Source organism: Ostrinia furnacalis, unplaced genomic scaffold (genome assembly GCF_004193835.3).
Source record: "Ostrinia furnacalis isolate ACB-3 unplaced genomic scaffold, ASM419383v2 OfSCF1231, whole genome shotgun sequence".
Taxonomy (NCBI): Eukaryota; Metazoa; Arthropoda; class Insecta; order Lepidoptera; family Crambidae; genus Ostrinia; species Ostrinia furnacalis.
In genome coordinates this window covers 6,195-20,699 of record NW_021131470.1, presented here as the reverse complement: position 1 = coordinate 20,699, position 14,505 = coordinate 6,195, and the positions used below count along the sequence as shown (strand labels likewise).

The following is a 14,505-nucleotide window of genomic DNA, read 5'->3' as shown; positions in this document are numbered from 1 at the left end:
ATTCTACATTCATTTAATGCAAATAAAGCATACTATGTGTGCGCGCACACGGCGCGCTGTCATCCAGCGGGAGCGGGGCGCGGGAGGCGGAGCATCGACCGCCGCACGCGCCGCGCCGCCCGTCGCTTCGGCCTATTCGCCGCCGCTCCGGCACCCGATCGCACGCGTCCACCTAATTCTTTACAATCACAATTTCATTGTTTAACAAGTACATAAATGTCATGTTTTAAAAGAGTACTTCGTATCATTTACTTCTCCCGAACACTATGTGTTTATTTAATTAGATTTATTCACACAATTTTTTTTTTAGATCGTTGATTTTTTATTTTGTGATTTTATGATAATGTTACTTGATAAGAACTGCACTAACAGATATTTGTTAATATGATGACCATCTACTTGTATTAAAATTTACTTCAGTTTAGTATTATCACAGGTTGACTAGAAAATACCAAGGTTTGGTGATGAACACTCAATTTTAGAGCTTTGTTATTGTGCCGATTTCTTTTTGAAATAAAACATGTTGATTTTGATTAAAATATTTTATATTTTCAGCTAATCACATTTATTTTCTTCACATTAAAATTTAAAGGCACTAACCACCAGTCAATCAATACTCATTTATTAGGTTTGGAACCCGCTTTATGCCTTAATCATCTCGTCAATACTAACTACCTACATTAAATACATAATACTAGCTACTTACAACATTTGACTTAAATAATATACATTTTTCATTTTCATTCTTTTTACACAAAATAATTATTTACAAACTAATCTTGAACAGACTTCAAACTGAATAGACAAAGTTGAATTAATATTTTAGTTTCCTTTGATCACCTATAAATAAATTACACGGCGCGCGCGCAAGGGTGACTTGTCACTGTGACAGTATGTCTCTCACTCTCTCCATACATAAGAATAAGTACTACAAGGTCTCACTTCTCTTTATAAAATTAAAAGAGAAAGATATAGGCGATTATCACATCGCACCACGCTCCGCCACGGTCCGCGTGGCGATATAATATAACGAATCCCGCGCGCAAACGCGTTGTCAGTGTGTTGTGCCGCGCGTGTTTTCTATACAAACTGAGGTAGGTGCAACTTGCATATAATGATTAAATGTGTCGTCCCGCGTCAATGATATACTATAAAAACATCTTAGTCCCGCGTACCGCGGCGGAGCGCGGTGCAGTGTGATAATCGCCATACTGTCGCGGTGACAAAAAGCCACTCGTGAGCGCATACATATATAGATGACCCACGCTGAACTGTCCCACCAAACTCAATGACAGGGGGGCGCTACCATCGTTCAACTATAAGGTTTCCAACATGGCAAAAATCGGAACCAGCGATCCGGTATTGACGGTGGCGCCCCACTGTCAATGTCATGGACAGGACAGTTCAGTATTTTGGAACTATACTTAGCGACAGCGCCCATTGGGCGACAAAACGCGGCGACAGACGCGGCCACAAAACGTATGCGCGCGTCTTTTGTCGCCCAATGTGCGCTGTTGCTTATTACTGTCGATAGCAAAAATAATTATAGTTCCAAAATACTGAACTGTCCTATGCATGACATTGACAGTGGCGCGCCGTTTGCCATGTTGGAAACCATATAGTTGAACGATGGTAGCGCCCCCCTGTCATTGTTGAGTTTGGTGGGACAATTCAGCGTGGGTCATCTAGACGATAATTTTTGACATCTCCCTTTCATCGATTTCGGCCACTGGCCGTCAGTGTTGCCAGAGCTAACCTACAAGCGTGTTGCCATCTTCTTGCGTGAGCAAGGCATGTAATTTAGCCGCCATCTCGGGGCCCACGCGGCGCCCGCGCACCCCCCGGGCCCCCGCGCGGGACACACACACGTCCGCCACGGGGGTCACGCCAGAAGAAATGAAGGCCTAGAAAGTAGGAAATAAAATAGTATGAAAGTTGCACCAGCTTTAAATTTAATTTAGACAAACTAGACTTTTGTTAAAGTGAAAGTAAGGTGGTGCGACCCAGTGTTAAGATAAGATAAGATAAGATAAGCATTTATTGTTAATTGTGTTGATACAGTGGTGTTACATAAAAGGCACATAATGCTAAAGTACACAATTTATCCATTTCGGACGTACAATATAAATTGTCAAAAACATAATTATTAATTGGATTATTATTTGCAATGTCAGTTATTATAAAATTATTCATTACATTTTACATTACATTAAAATATTCATTTAAGGCGATTAGAGTCCTCAATCCGCGTCAAATGGTCATTTTGTAAAGCCTACTCCTCTTTTACTGCTGGACAGAAATAGTTGAAAAAAATATATGTTATACAACAGTTCAAGGACTACATTTGTGACGTTTGAATTTTCGCTAAGTTTCTTTGTTTTGGATTAAAAAAAAAAAACGGGACATCGATTTTTTACTTAAATTCCCTACTCCTCCGAAACGGCTATGTTAATTTAAAAGATTTTTGCACGAATAGATTAGGAATTCTTTAATCTTTAAATGACACGTTGCGTTTTTCAATCGAACATTACTTTAATTCATAAATTTTACTTTTGATAAATTCCGAACGTTTTGCTGTTGAGGGGGCCTTCGCGGGGTGCGGGCGGCAGTCGGCCGCTGGCCTTCAGACGNATCAAATATCTTTTAGTATCTTTTATAGTTATCATGTATAAGCAGTATTTAGGGGGTGCTCAATACTTTTGGCCAAGGCTGTATATAGATGACCCACGCTGAACTGTCCCACCAAACTCAATGACAGGGGGCGCTACCATCGTTCAACTATATGGTTTCCAACATGGCAAAAATCGGAACCAGCGATCCGGTATTGACGGTGGCGCCCCACTGTGTATGTCATGGACAGGACAGTTCAGTATTTTGGAACTATACTTAGCGACAGCGCCCATTGGGCGACAAAACGCGGCGAGAGACGCAGCCAAAAAACGCATGCGCGCGTTATTTGTCGCCCAATGTGCGCTGTCGCATAAGCACTGTCGATAGCAAAAATAAATTAACAATAATTTTTGACATCTCCCTTTCATCGTTTTCGGCCACAGGCCGTCACTGTGTTGCCAGTGCTAACCTACAAGCGTGTTGCCATCTTCTTGCGTGAGCAAGGCGTGTAGTTTAGCCGCCATCTCGGGGCCCACGCGGCGCCCGCGCGCCCCCGGGGCCCCCGCGCGGGACACACTCACGTCCGCCACGGGGGTCACGCCAGATGAGAGGAAGGCCTGGAAAACAAAAATATCTAACATGTTTAAACGATTTCGATGCATGCAGAAGTCTGAAACACAGGTAAATCGATTATCTAGGTTTTGGAAGGTGAATTACTGCGTACCTAGCTGCTGTGACGTCACATAGACGCTCTAGTTGGTTCGGACGGGGCAAACGAGTGAGTGACGAGTGAGTGCGAGGGAAAGTCACATTCCAGCGAGGTGCGCAGTTAGCTGTATTGGGTTGTACACATCTCATTAATAAACACAAAAATGGCATATTTTATGACTTCGCAATGTATAACACTTGCATAAAATTTAAATAGCTTGAAAACCAATTATTTCCAATGCAATAATGGAGTTTATTGAGCCAAACATAAGTTCAGGGTTTATTTTTTCCCTTCGCTTACCTCATAAAGAGCGAGAGGCGACTTAAACTCCTCACACAGTGACCGGGAGGTCTCCAAGCTCGAGTTTGGCAGCACTGCTATGATCTGTTGCCATAACCGCGCTAAGCCGTTACCTGAAACATTTCATCATCGTCAAGGTAAAAAATCTTATCGATGATTTTAAGCGACAAACGTATGAACTTATCGCATGAAATCGATAAAATAGTGCAATAAAAGATTATCGCGGCGCGCATCCTAAGTCTCTCTAATTTAATTATTTAGTCTATTTGATGAAAAAATTAGAAAGGAGGGCTTAGTGTGAGTTTACATCTAACGTCGTCACTAGTGTGAGTAGGGAGCGCGTAAAAAAATGACATGAAATGTATGACGGATTGTATACGCCCTTAGCGGAACCTTAAAGAACTAAAATTTTCATATATTTTTTAACGCGCTCTCTAGTGAGGACGTTTCGTCCTCCCTCAGAAAAGTTTTTCAAAAATAAATAATTCTTCCGGTTTCATAATTTCGAGATTAGGAAAACAACCGTCGGTATCGAATTACCCACCATCTTTGTCCACAGTGACGCTGTTTTTCTTGTCGCCTCTCATGTAGAACTCTGCCTGTTCGTCCCACGACTTCTTAGCGTTCCTGAAAGTAAATTAAATTGCTAAACTGTAGTTCGTCATGTCATGTCACACTAATGCAAAGGTTTTACTATGGATAATGAGCTCCTCCTATGTATTTCTGATTAATTTCGTTGCGGGTCCAATGACAGTTTAACTTTCCCCCGGGACAAACTTGACCGTCACTGGTTGAGTTCTTTTTTATTATTTTTTATTTATTTATTATTACCTAATATATTTAGCCGTTACATGTTTGATTTTATTTAAATAGTGTCTTAAATCCTCTTGAGGTTTGTCCAGACATTATTGTTCTCTATACAAATTAAATAAACGTTTTGGTATTTATAAGCATTCACAACTTGTATAGGCATACAAAACATTATTTTAGCGGGTGCGCACTACTTTTGGCAGTCTAGCTGTAGATCCTGGCTACACAGGAGTTGCAGCGGTGGGAACAAGAGGTGGGAAGGGTCCCGTAACATGGACAACTCACTTGTGCGGCGCCTCGGCGATGGCCTTCGTGAACTGAACAATCAGCAGCGCAAGTTCACTCGGCGTTTCCACCATCACCGTATCGCAGCTCGCGGTTACCAACAAATCTGCAAGGAAAAAGTAAGCATTATAAAATTGTATTGACAATCCAAACCTAAATTTATACACTAGTCATCAAATAAATCGACCTTCCCGCGACGCGAACTTTAAAGATTTTCTTCTGACACAATCATGGTACCCCAACAATATTGGTGTTATTATTTGAATGAAAGCCCAATAAATATCCTTAAAGAAAAACACATTTCATCTTCTATCTATCTATATAAATAAAAATGAATTGCTGTTCGTTAGTCTGATTAAAACTCGAGAACGGCTGGGTCGATTGAGCTGATTTTGGTTTTAAAATGTTTGTCGTAGTCCAGGGTAGGTCTAAACGGTGAGCAAATAAGTAAAAATTGCGATGGCTTATTTATTGCCTTTAAGGCGGAACAGAGTTCGCCAGGTCAGCTAGTTTCTTAATAAATGATTAACATATACCATAAATGTGACTTGAAAAAAGACCTCACTTTGGGCTCACCTCTGGGATCAATTATACCAATTTTTATGGTGATAAAACCAAATAATGAGCACATATTTCGTCTTTAACAGATGGATAGCGATTAATCCCAACTTAACAGTTTTATAGCCATAAAAGTTGGATCAAGCGTAACTACCTATTTTTTGAAGAAGTGACTGGATTCTTCTACAGACACAATTTTGGGGTAAAAACCTTTCCTTTAATGAAATGAAGTTTAGAACTAGGCTTTTAAATGGTGCCAATATTGGTGGGAAGTGGGGATGCATACGTTTGAAAGTGCTTGTCGCGGGAGGGTCGATTTATTTGATGTCGAGTGTATATCACGAGTACAATAAATTATAAACCCTTGGACATTATTTGATGTACCTTAGAAAATTTGTGTAAAATTAAATTGTGACAAGCTAACCTGTTATGGCCATTTCTAATTCCAGTTCAGTCATTTTCCTGCTATTTACAGTTTGGCGTCCCGATTTTCTGAAATGAAGAACATATTTTTATTTTTACTTGTGCTGCCAGTATAAGCCAGGGAAAAGTTAACTCTTTTAATCTACTCGCTAGAAATTAATTGAAATAGAAGGAGTTTATTAAAACTTTGATCAATCCGTCTACTCAATCTATACTAATATTATAGCCTGACCAGGAACATAGAAACCCTCGCCATGTTGCGGAAAACTAATGGTACTAATTTCTTTTTTTTTTTTTTTTTTTTTTTTTTCCACAACGAGGAAGCTCTTGGCCTGTATCTCACCTGATGGTAAGTGACGATCAGGCCGAAGGTGGAAGCGAGCTTCACCCGGAATCCTCAACCACGGAGGAACTGGCTATCTTATCTCTAACTGCCGGAACACAACAATGCTTTTAACATTGTTGTTATGGCGACAGACTTAGGTAAGATGGTGGTAGCTAGCCAGGCGGTTGAATTTTATGGAATTGGGAAAGAAGTACCGAGTTTGAAGCGTTCATGAGCAGACATTGCAGTTGAATATTCAAGTTCTGAATTTGATTATTGATGAATAATAAAATAAATCCTACTAGCTCGATTGATGGTTTCATTTAATTTATTTAAACCAGGTTACCTTTAATAATATTTTTCGTTAGTTTATGAAAATATCAAATTAGCCCGTAATCCTGAATCCTGATACATAAATTTAGCCTATTAATTTAACACATGTACGACTGTACTCAGTGTTGCACTATCAAATGCAATTGAAGCGCCTCTATGCCAGGGTTTTTATGTTCCTGGTCAGGCTATATAAAGAGGTAAAGTTTGTGTGTTTGTATATTTGTTAAATTGTTAGGGGTAATCTCGGGATCTACTGAATCGATTTTAAAAATTCTTTCACCAATAGAAAGTCACATTATTGCTGAGTGTCATAGGTTATATAAAAAACCGAAAAACTCCACGCGGGCGGAAAGCTACTTATAAATAAGCGCCTAAGGCGGAAACGAACCCACAAACTCGGGCGGGCCACTGCTCTTCCATCTGAGCTACTTAGACACTGGATCCGCCTACTCACTTGAAGAAGTCCTTAGCCCCGAACACGACCAGCGTCAGTTCCCTGTCCACCATCTCCCTCAGCTGTCCGACGTGTCGCGAGAGCGTCTTCCCCGACACGTGCTCGTGTATGTCGTCCGCTGTGATGACGTAAAGCGCGCGCGCGCACGCCTCCTTGTTGGATGATAGCGCTAACTGAAAAAGAGAACTATTTTTTTAAAAGGCTCTTTAAATTATTTTTCTTTCTAAAGGTCATTGAGTAAATCCCGGATTCGGCGAAATATTTCCTACAGAAATCAAAGTAGTTGTAAATTATTGAGTGTTAATCCACATTTCATTTGGTATATTTCAATTGAGTGTCCGTGAATGGCGGGCCGATCATTTAACACCAGAGAGAATTATCTGCAATGGGCACAGCAACTCACTCTAGTGCCAGACTGCAGATGAACTGGCCAAAAAGGGATTCCAAAAAAAACCAACATTGCTGTGCATTAAAAAAGACGAAACACTGGTCTTGTATGTGATTACGGAAAAAGTTAAGTTTAAAACAAAAAATGGTCAAAAAAGTTTGCCACATCATCAGACTAAGGTCAAAATGTCTGCAAAGAATCAAATATTTAACTGCTGATATAGTAGTAATAATATCACAAACTCCTTACATTTCCCCCTGTGTCGCACAGCGTCGGAGGCACAGTCCGCGTCCACACCACAAGCCCGGGATGGAATAGGTCTGGCGCGGGAACGATACGCGCGCCCGCTGCTTCCATCTCTACTGGTCATGTACCGTAGAGACTAGATCCAGTACGTCGCCTACGCCGCAAAGGGGCGAACATCATACAAATGATGAAAAATTTTGTTAAGTATACAGAATGCTCCATTCTTCAGGCACTATGTTCCTTTTTGCTCTCCTGAATAATACTATAAAAAAAACGTTCGCCCCTTTTTGTCGACGATACCACAGCTAAAGTCCGGTCGCCGGACAGATAGAATTTCGTCTCGCGCTCGCACACTCACTGCGGCCGCCCGTCGCACAGTCGCGACAGCAATATAATTAATTACGCGCGAGCGATAAGAATGGGTAGCTTGGGGTCATTGGACGAAATTCTATCTGCTGGGCGACCGGACTTTACTCACATTTCCCCCTGTGTCGCACAGTGTCGGAGGCACAGTCCGCGTCCACACCACAAGTCCAGGATGGAATAGGTCTGGGGCAGGGACGATACGCGCGCCCGCCGCTGCTGCTTCGGTCTGGACGTTAGCCATGTACCATTCGGCAGCGAGGGTTGGGTGGATCTCTATGTTCATATGCTAAAAATCAATAAAGAATCAATAATTAAGCTCAGAAAATGTCAATTATTGTTTTTCTGAGCTGACATATTGCAGAATTTTGCAATGATGTATTCCTTACTAGATCTTGCCTATACTAAAATTTGTCAAAACTAGGTCAAGAGTTCAGGTGCAACAAGCTCTGAAAAACTGACAGAAATCTTTTATATTTAGGCTTGATTTCCTTCTATACAGTAGAATCTCGACTATCCGGACTTCGATTATCCGGATATCCGATTATCCAAACTCATTCTTCACGGTTTCTAATTACCGATTTAGGATCTGGACCCATAAAAACGGAAGGCGCCGCCACCGTAACATGGCACGGACGTCTTTTTAGTTCATTGTTAAAAGAAATGGATAACCAATGGGCTAAAATTTAGATTTATAGACTCTAAAATGATGTATTGAACACCCTTTCTATTGTAAAAAGTTAATTATTGTTTGATTTTACTTTGAAATCGATTATCCGGATTTTCGATTATCCAGAACACCCTTGGTTTTAATTGATCCGGATAATCGGGATTCTACTGTACTAACATTGGTATAAAAAAAAAACAATTACTTGTACGCTGAGCTGACATAAATATTAAGGAATTACTTATAGCTAATTCACATAATATCAAATAAGGAAAGATAAGGTCTTGGGTAACAATAAAATACCTTCATACACTCTCCAGGCTTGTAAATCTTGTTCATTTCGTTTGCAGCTTTCTTTGCTAACTTTTCTGCTGCTTGCTTTTCTTTCAAAGACTGCTTACTGACTTTTGTCTTCTTATTCTCAGTATTTTCCGAACTCCCTACACCAAAAAGTGTTATTAGCTATAGTCTGTGACCATGTAGAATTTTGTCCAATGACCCCAAGCTACCCATCCTTATCGCTCGCGCGTAATTATGTTGCTGTCGCGTTCGCACACTCACTGCGGGCACCCGTCGCACAGTAGCTTGGGGTCATTGGAAAAAATTCTACGTGCTCACAGACCGGGCTTTAGTTCATCATCACCATCATCATGAAGAAGAGACTACTTACCTAATTATACAGTTCAACAACAACAAAACCCCTTCCAATTCTTCTGAGCCATTTTAACCCTCACCCTCAAGCCCCGTGAATCGAGTCACAATAGATAAAATTGTTTCATGGTAATATGCCTCCCCAACCCATCTGGCCAGTGTGGGGGGTGTAGGCCAAATTCTCCATTTACCTCTGGTAAATTAAAATGTCGTGATCCTGCAGTGGGAACTAAAAATGACCAGAGGGCTACGTGAGTTTTTTCACTCACTAGTGAGCGCGTCAAAAAATGACATTAAATGTATGACCGCCTCTGTGGTCTAGTGGTAAGACCACCTGCTTCAGACGCAGAGGTCCCGGGTTCGATTCCCAGTGGGGGCAGATTTTTCTGTTCGGTTTGGTTGGTGGTAGGGTTTGTTCTAAGTCCGCCTGGCTAGCTACCACCATCTTACCTAAGTCTGTCGCCATAACAACAATGTTAACAGCATTATTGTGTTCCGGCAGTTAGAGGTAAGATAGCCAGTTCCTCCGTGGTTGAGGATTCCGGGTGGAAGCGAGCTTCACCCGGAATCCTCAATTCTGTTCGGTTTGGTTGGTGGTAGGGATCGTTCTAAGTCCGCCTGGCTAGCTACCACCATCTTACCTAAGTCTGTCGCCATAACAACAATGTTAACAGCATTATTGTGTTCCGGCAGTTAGAGGTAAGATAGCCAGTTCCTCCGTGGTTGAGGATTCCGGGTGAAGCTCGCTTCCACCTTCGGCCTGATCGTCACTTACCATCAGGTGAGATACAGGCCAAGAGCTTCCTCGTTGTGGATAAAAAAAAAAAAAAATGACAGATTGTACAGAGCCCCTGGCGGGAAACTTTCAAAAACTAAAATTTTCATATATTTTTTAATCAATGTAAACTCACACTCAGCCCACTGGTGATGATGCAACCGCATGAGGTTTGATGGGTTAACTTACCAATACTCCTTCTCTTTCCCCTGTCCCTGGTTTTCTGGGCTCTAGATGTGCCGGGCATGTTTACAGCAGTTAGGCCTTCATCGTCATCTGTACCAAAAAGGTAAGATAGATTAAATAAAGACTCCAGACATATGGATAAACTCACCCATTTAACTTATAAAGTACAGCAGTATCTATTCTAAGTCGGCCGTTTGGTGTAGTGGTTCAGAACGGACTACTATGCCGAGAGGTCCCGGGTTCGATTCCCGGCCGGGCAGAAATTGAAATGATGAATTTTAATTTCTGTGACGGGTCTGGGTGTTTTCTATGTATGATATGTATGTATTTAAAAAAAAAAAGTATTTAAGTATGTTTGTATCCGTTGTCTAGTACCCATAGTACAAGCTTTGCTTAGTTTGGGGCTAGCGGCGCAGTGTAAAAATGTCCAAGGATATTTATTTATTATTTAAGATCTACACTCGCGAGCAAAAATATGGAATCACCCTATTTGTTTTGAGCGATCATAAGAACTAAATGACTAATAGATGATAATAAAAGTGGTACCATTTTAAAGGTAATATTATAAACTTTAAATTGATACCATAGATCTTAATATCACTCAGAAAAAGACAAGGGGTGATTCCATACTTTTGCTCGTAAGTATATTTAATTTTGATTTAGAGTCTGGATATAATCTGAAGGATGGTAAACAGTCTTTAGTTGCAAGTAAAACATGTAAATTTTATGACTGAATGACCTGAGCTGGAGGCCAGGGCTTGTCGTCGGAAATAAATGTAATAAAGTATTTATTAGGTAACTACCTAACTTCTACTCTATCTAAAATTCAACTTACCAAGTGGAATAGAATCGTCTTGGGTCAAATCCATGTGATGAACTTTCTTTGCCATTATTAACTACTTTAATAGAATTAAACACCGAGGAGAACAACTTATTTAATCTAATTTATGGCTTACAATATGCAATTATAAAAACTACTGACTTTAATATTTCGAAAATGTTGCATTTAGGAAAACAAAACAAACAACGCCGGCCGGTCCAACACAGTGTTGCCAGTCGGGTCTAGTCAGAAATTACCAGAAATATAAAAAAAAGTAACCTTTTNGCGATGATTGTGTAAGGTTGTTCATGGATGGAAAATGAATACAATTGATCATCTAAATTCGAAAAGTGACCAGTCGTATAAACGTTTCATGGATTTGCGTTTTATTATCAAAAATTATTCGCTAAAACTCATTTTTTTTAACAAATAATAAATCAAATTCAAGTTTAAATGCACTCTATGACATTATTTTTAAATTGTCACTATTAATATTTTTTACTGAATAACCTGTAAAGTTAATTCTACAATTTCTGAAAAATCACCTAAAAGTAACCTTGTCATTAGTGTAACCTAAAAGTAACCACAGCAGTTCAAAAGTAACCTAAAAGGTTACAAAAGTAACCTTCTGGCAACACTGGTCCAACAACATCTGTCAAGAATGGCGGAAGTGACAATGACATTGACAATGACTTTGACAGATTTAAGATGAAGTCCACCCAAATATTCGATAATGCAACGCTTACGTATACGACACAAAGATATCAACAATATAATTTGTTGGACCGAATCATCACTTTTGTCTTTTGTCAAACAAAATTGCGGCAAAAGTTCGCAGCTTTTGCTTTGCGGTAAACCTTCGAATTTCATAAATTATAGTTCTCTAGTAAAGGCAATCGCTTTGTCGTTAGTTTGTTTTCAAAAAGTCTATTACAGCAAACCTTCGACAAAAGACTTCCACTTAACAAAATAATTTTATTGTGGATCTCCCAATATTCTACAGAATGTAACTTAGGCCCAGGAACCCAGCCTTGAATTTTTTTCAAAGTAAAAGAAGGAAAGTAAATTCTGCATGAGTGATTGAGCCAAATAGGTAACCTACCTACACAAACGACCGTAAATGAAAAACGTAACAAAATGAAACAATTCGACGCACGAGCCAGCCTATTGATTTCCCATAAAAGCGGAGTAAATCATCCCGGAACCGCAGCGCTTTTGAACGTTTTGTTGAATTCGCAGCTCGTTAATGTTTCAGACAGATGAAATTTATTTTCTACCAGGATTTGCTCTGGTTAAGATTTAGGCTATAACACATTGTTTAACTGGTACACTCTGCTTCACAATTACATTTATAGTCTACCTGCGTTTTATCGTTATTTTTAAGGTGTCGAATCCATGAACCCTCGCACCGAGACTAGACGATGCCACAGAATAAGTTTAGTAATAGTACGATGCGCCGCACCTTCCATTACGCCATTGGTCTCACCATGCTGTAACTGCAAGTTACAATAATTTATTTTTATTTATAAACGTACTTAACTAAAACTAGGTTATTAGCTTTAGCACAAAAAAGCCAGAAAAGTAGTCAACTACACTAGAAAGAAAGAAAGAAAAAATGTTTATTCAGTATCATCGACAATACACTTACAATACTTATTATTATTTAATGAGAAGGTAATAACAATGATACTGAAAAGGTATCCACTCAGCATGGTGTCGTAGCATCTCAGTAGATAATGCCACGACGCTGGTCTTCCGTGGACACTCAAACAGGGAGAGCACTACATGCACATTGCATTAATACTTAAAAGTCCGCGAAGCGCAGTTTCTGACGCAATGACTCAAGAATATGCTTATGATGTTCAAGATCCTGCAACTGCAATGCTTCGCTATCATATCAATTTCAAAAATCTATTGATCATAGCTTTTATGAAAATTTATTACCTACCATGAAAATTCATAAAGAAATTTTCTCCAACACGAAACCTCACCCAGTCCATTAGGCGATTGATTTCCAAACTAAACAACACCTAAAAAATTACGTAATGCAAATATCATACCGGCATTTTTCACTGTCTGTTAAAGTGTTTGCTCTGTCTGAGGGACCCTCACTCGCCCTCCGGCCTCCGCTGCATGCAGTCTGCCTTTGTCTCCGAGGGCGACCGCCCGCGCGCACTCCGCGCCTCGGCTAAAAATAACTTACTCCCGCATCCTTCATAACGAACCAAAATAACAACCGCGCTTTTATAAAAAAAAGGAATTCTATTCGCGTTCTTTTTTCAAAATTGTGTGAATTAAACGATTTTGTTGCGAATCTGTGAACCAGTTGATGCGAAACCAAAATAAACAAAAGAACCGCGAGTGAATGATGCGGGCATAAGAATTTCGTTCGTTCGTACAAATTCGAATATGGATTGGCGCGAAAAACTTTTTGGTAAAGTGCTCGTCAAATCGGGTCAAAGTGGCCAGTTAGAGAATGTGGCGACCATGGAGGGTTTGGTTGACTGTGTGGAGGAAGGTGAGGGTGCCGTGTGTGGAATATACTTTTCTTTCGCGAATATAAGCGACGAGAGTGACGATTTCGGCGTGCGTTTGGAGGAGGTGTATAATAAAGTGCATCCGAGGCTGAAGGTGGTGCAAGTGGTGTTATGGGCGCATGTTGGGACCCCTGAAGGGCCGGTGGAGAGAGAAGCAGGGTTCCACCGGAGCCTGATCGGGAAGCCCTGGTTCGCTGTGCCGTTCCATGATGTGGATACAAAGGTATTTATTTTGTAGGCAGTACAGAAAAACTAATGAATTAGGTAGGTACCAAACTTTTATGGAAAATATAAATACGTAATACCTTGTTAGCTTAGGTAATTTATAATACAAACACACGGGACATGGTGTAAACGGAGAAAAGGACAATTTAAAAAACAAGTTAAAATGTAATCCAGCTTGCCTGAAACATCCCGTTTTTCCTTTGAGAACAAAAATTTATTTCAAACTTAATTTAAATCAAAAGACATTTTATGAAAAGAACCAGTTTTGAATCAAACTCGTTAAAAACAGTTGAAAAGGTTGTTCAATCGGCGAAGTTCGTTCGAAATTTGAATTAGCGATAAATTGGAAGTAACAAAAACCTTGTTATCTTCAATTAGATTCTTAAGAGCGTTTACGTCTAGCGTGGCATGTCAAGTTTAGGTAATTTCGATGCTAGTTTTATTCACACTAAAATAATTATGACTGTGTGCGTGTTCTCACGCTCTATAGTCAAACCAAAATACTTTGATCCACCATCGTAAAAGTATGCCAGGCTGTCAAGTGACAGCTCAAGGAAACTATAAAATCTTCAAATCTTCCAACACCGACTCCATAATTATAAATAATGGTATACATTAGTCCTAATCAATAATAAATACGTAAATTCTTTATCAAATAGTAAATTATCAAAGGTTTTTTACTATTTTGAGAATATTTTATACAGCCTATGTTCGGCAGAAAAATTTTTGAATTTTAATGGTGAGAGATTTTCTCAAATCGGTTCTATTCAAAACAAACTTTTCCTGTTTACTATTCTTTTTTTTATCCGGAAAATGCAGAACATTTCATACCCACCAGCT

The 14,505-nt window shown here is 39.8% G+C and overlaps 1 protein-coding gene across 1 annotated transcript; it reads right to left on the bottom strand.

Moving 5' to 3' along the window:
- Positions 1-2,816: 2,816 nt before the first annotated feature.
- On the bottom strand, positions 2,817-10,064 carry mms4 (Methyl methanesulfonate sensitivity 4). The gene is made up of 9 exons (XM_028303319.1): positions 10,034-10,064; positions 8,775-8,911; positions 7,920-8,093; positions 6,808-6,980; positions 5,697-5,764; positions 4,715-4,820; positions 4,164-4,246; positions 3,620-3,732; positions 2,817-3,227 (listed from the first exon to the last, which is right to left on the bottom strand). Exons 1-9 carry the CDS (start codon positions 10,062-10,064, stop codon positions 3,075-3,077), a joined length of 1,038 nt encoding a protein of 345 aa, XP_028159120.1. The 3' UTR covers positions 2,817-3,074.
- Positions 10,065-14,505: the final 4,441 nt, after the last annotated feature.

Excerpts from the sequence above, each read along its gene's own strand:
- mms4 (XM_028303319.1), bottom strand. The coding sequence starts at position 10,064 with ATGCGGTTGCATCATCACCAGTGGGCTGAGT. Across the intron at positions 8,094-8,774 it reads AGCCTGGAGAGTGTATGAAG|CATATGAACATAGAGATCCA; the intron begins GTATTTTATTGT and ends ATTGATTTTTAG. Across the intron at positions 6,981-7,919 it reads TGTGCGACACAGGGGGAAAT|TTAGCGCTATCATCCAACAA; the intron begins GTGAGTAAAGTC and ends TCTCTTTTTCAG.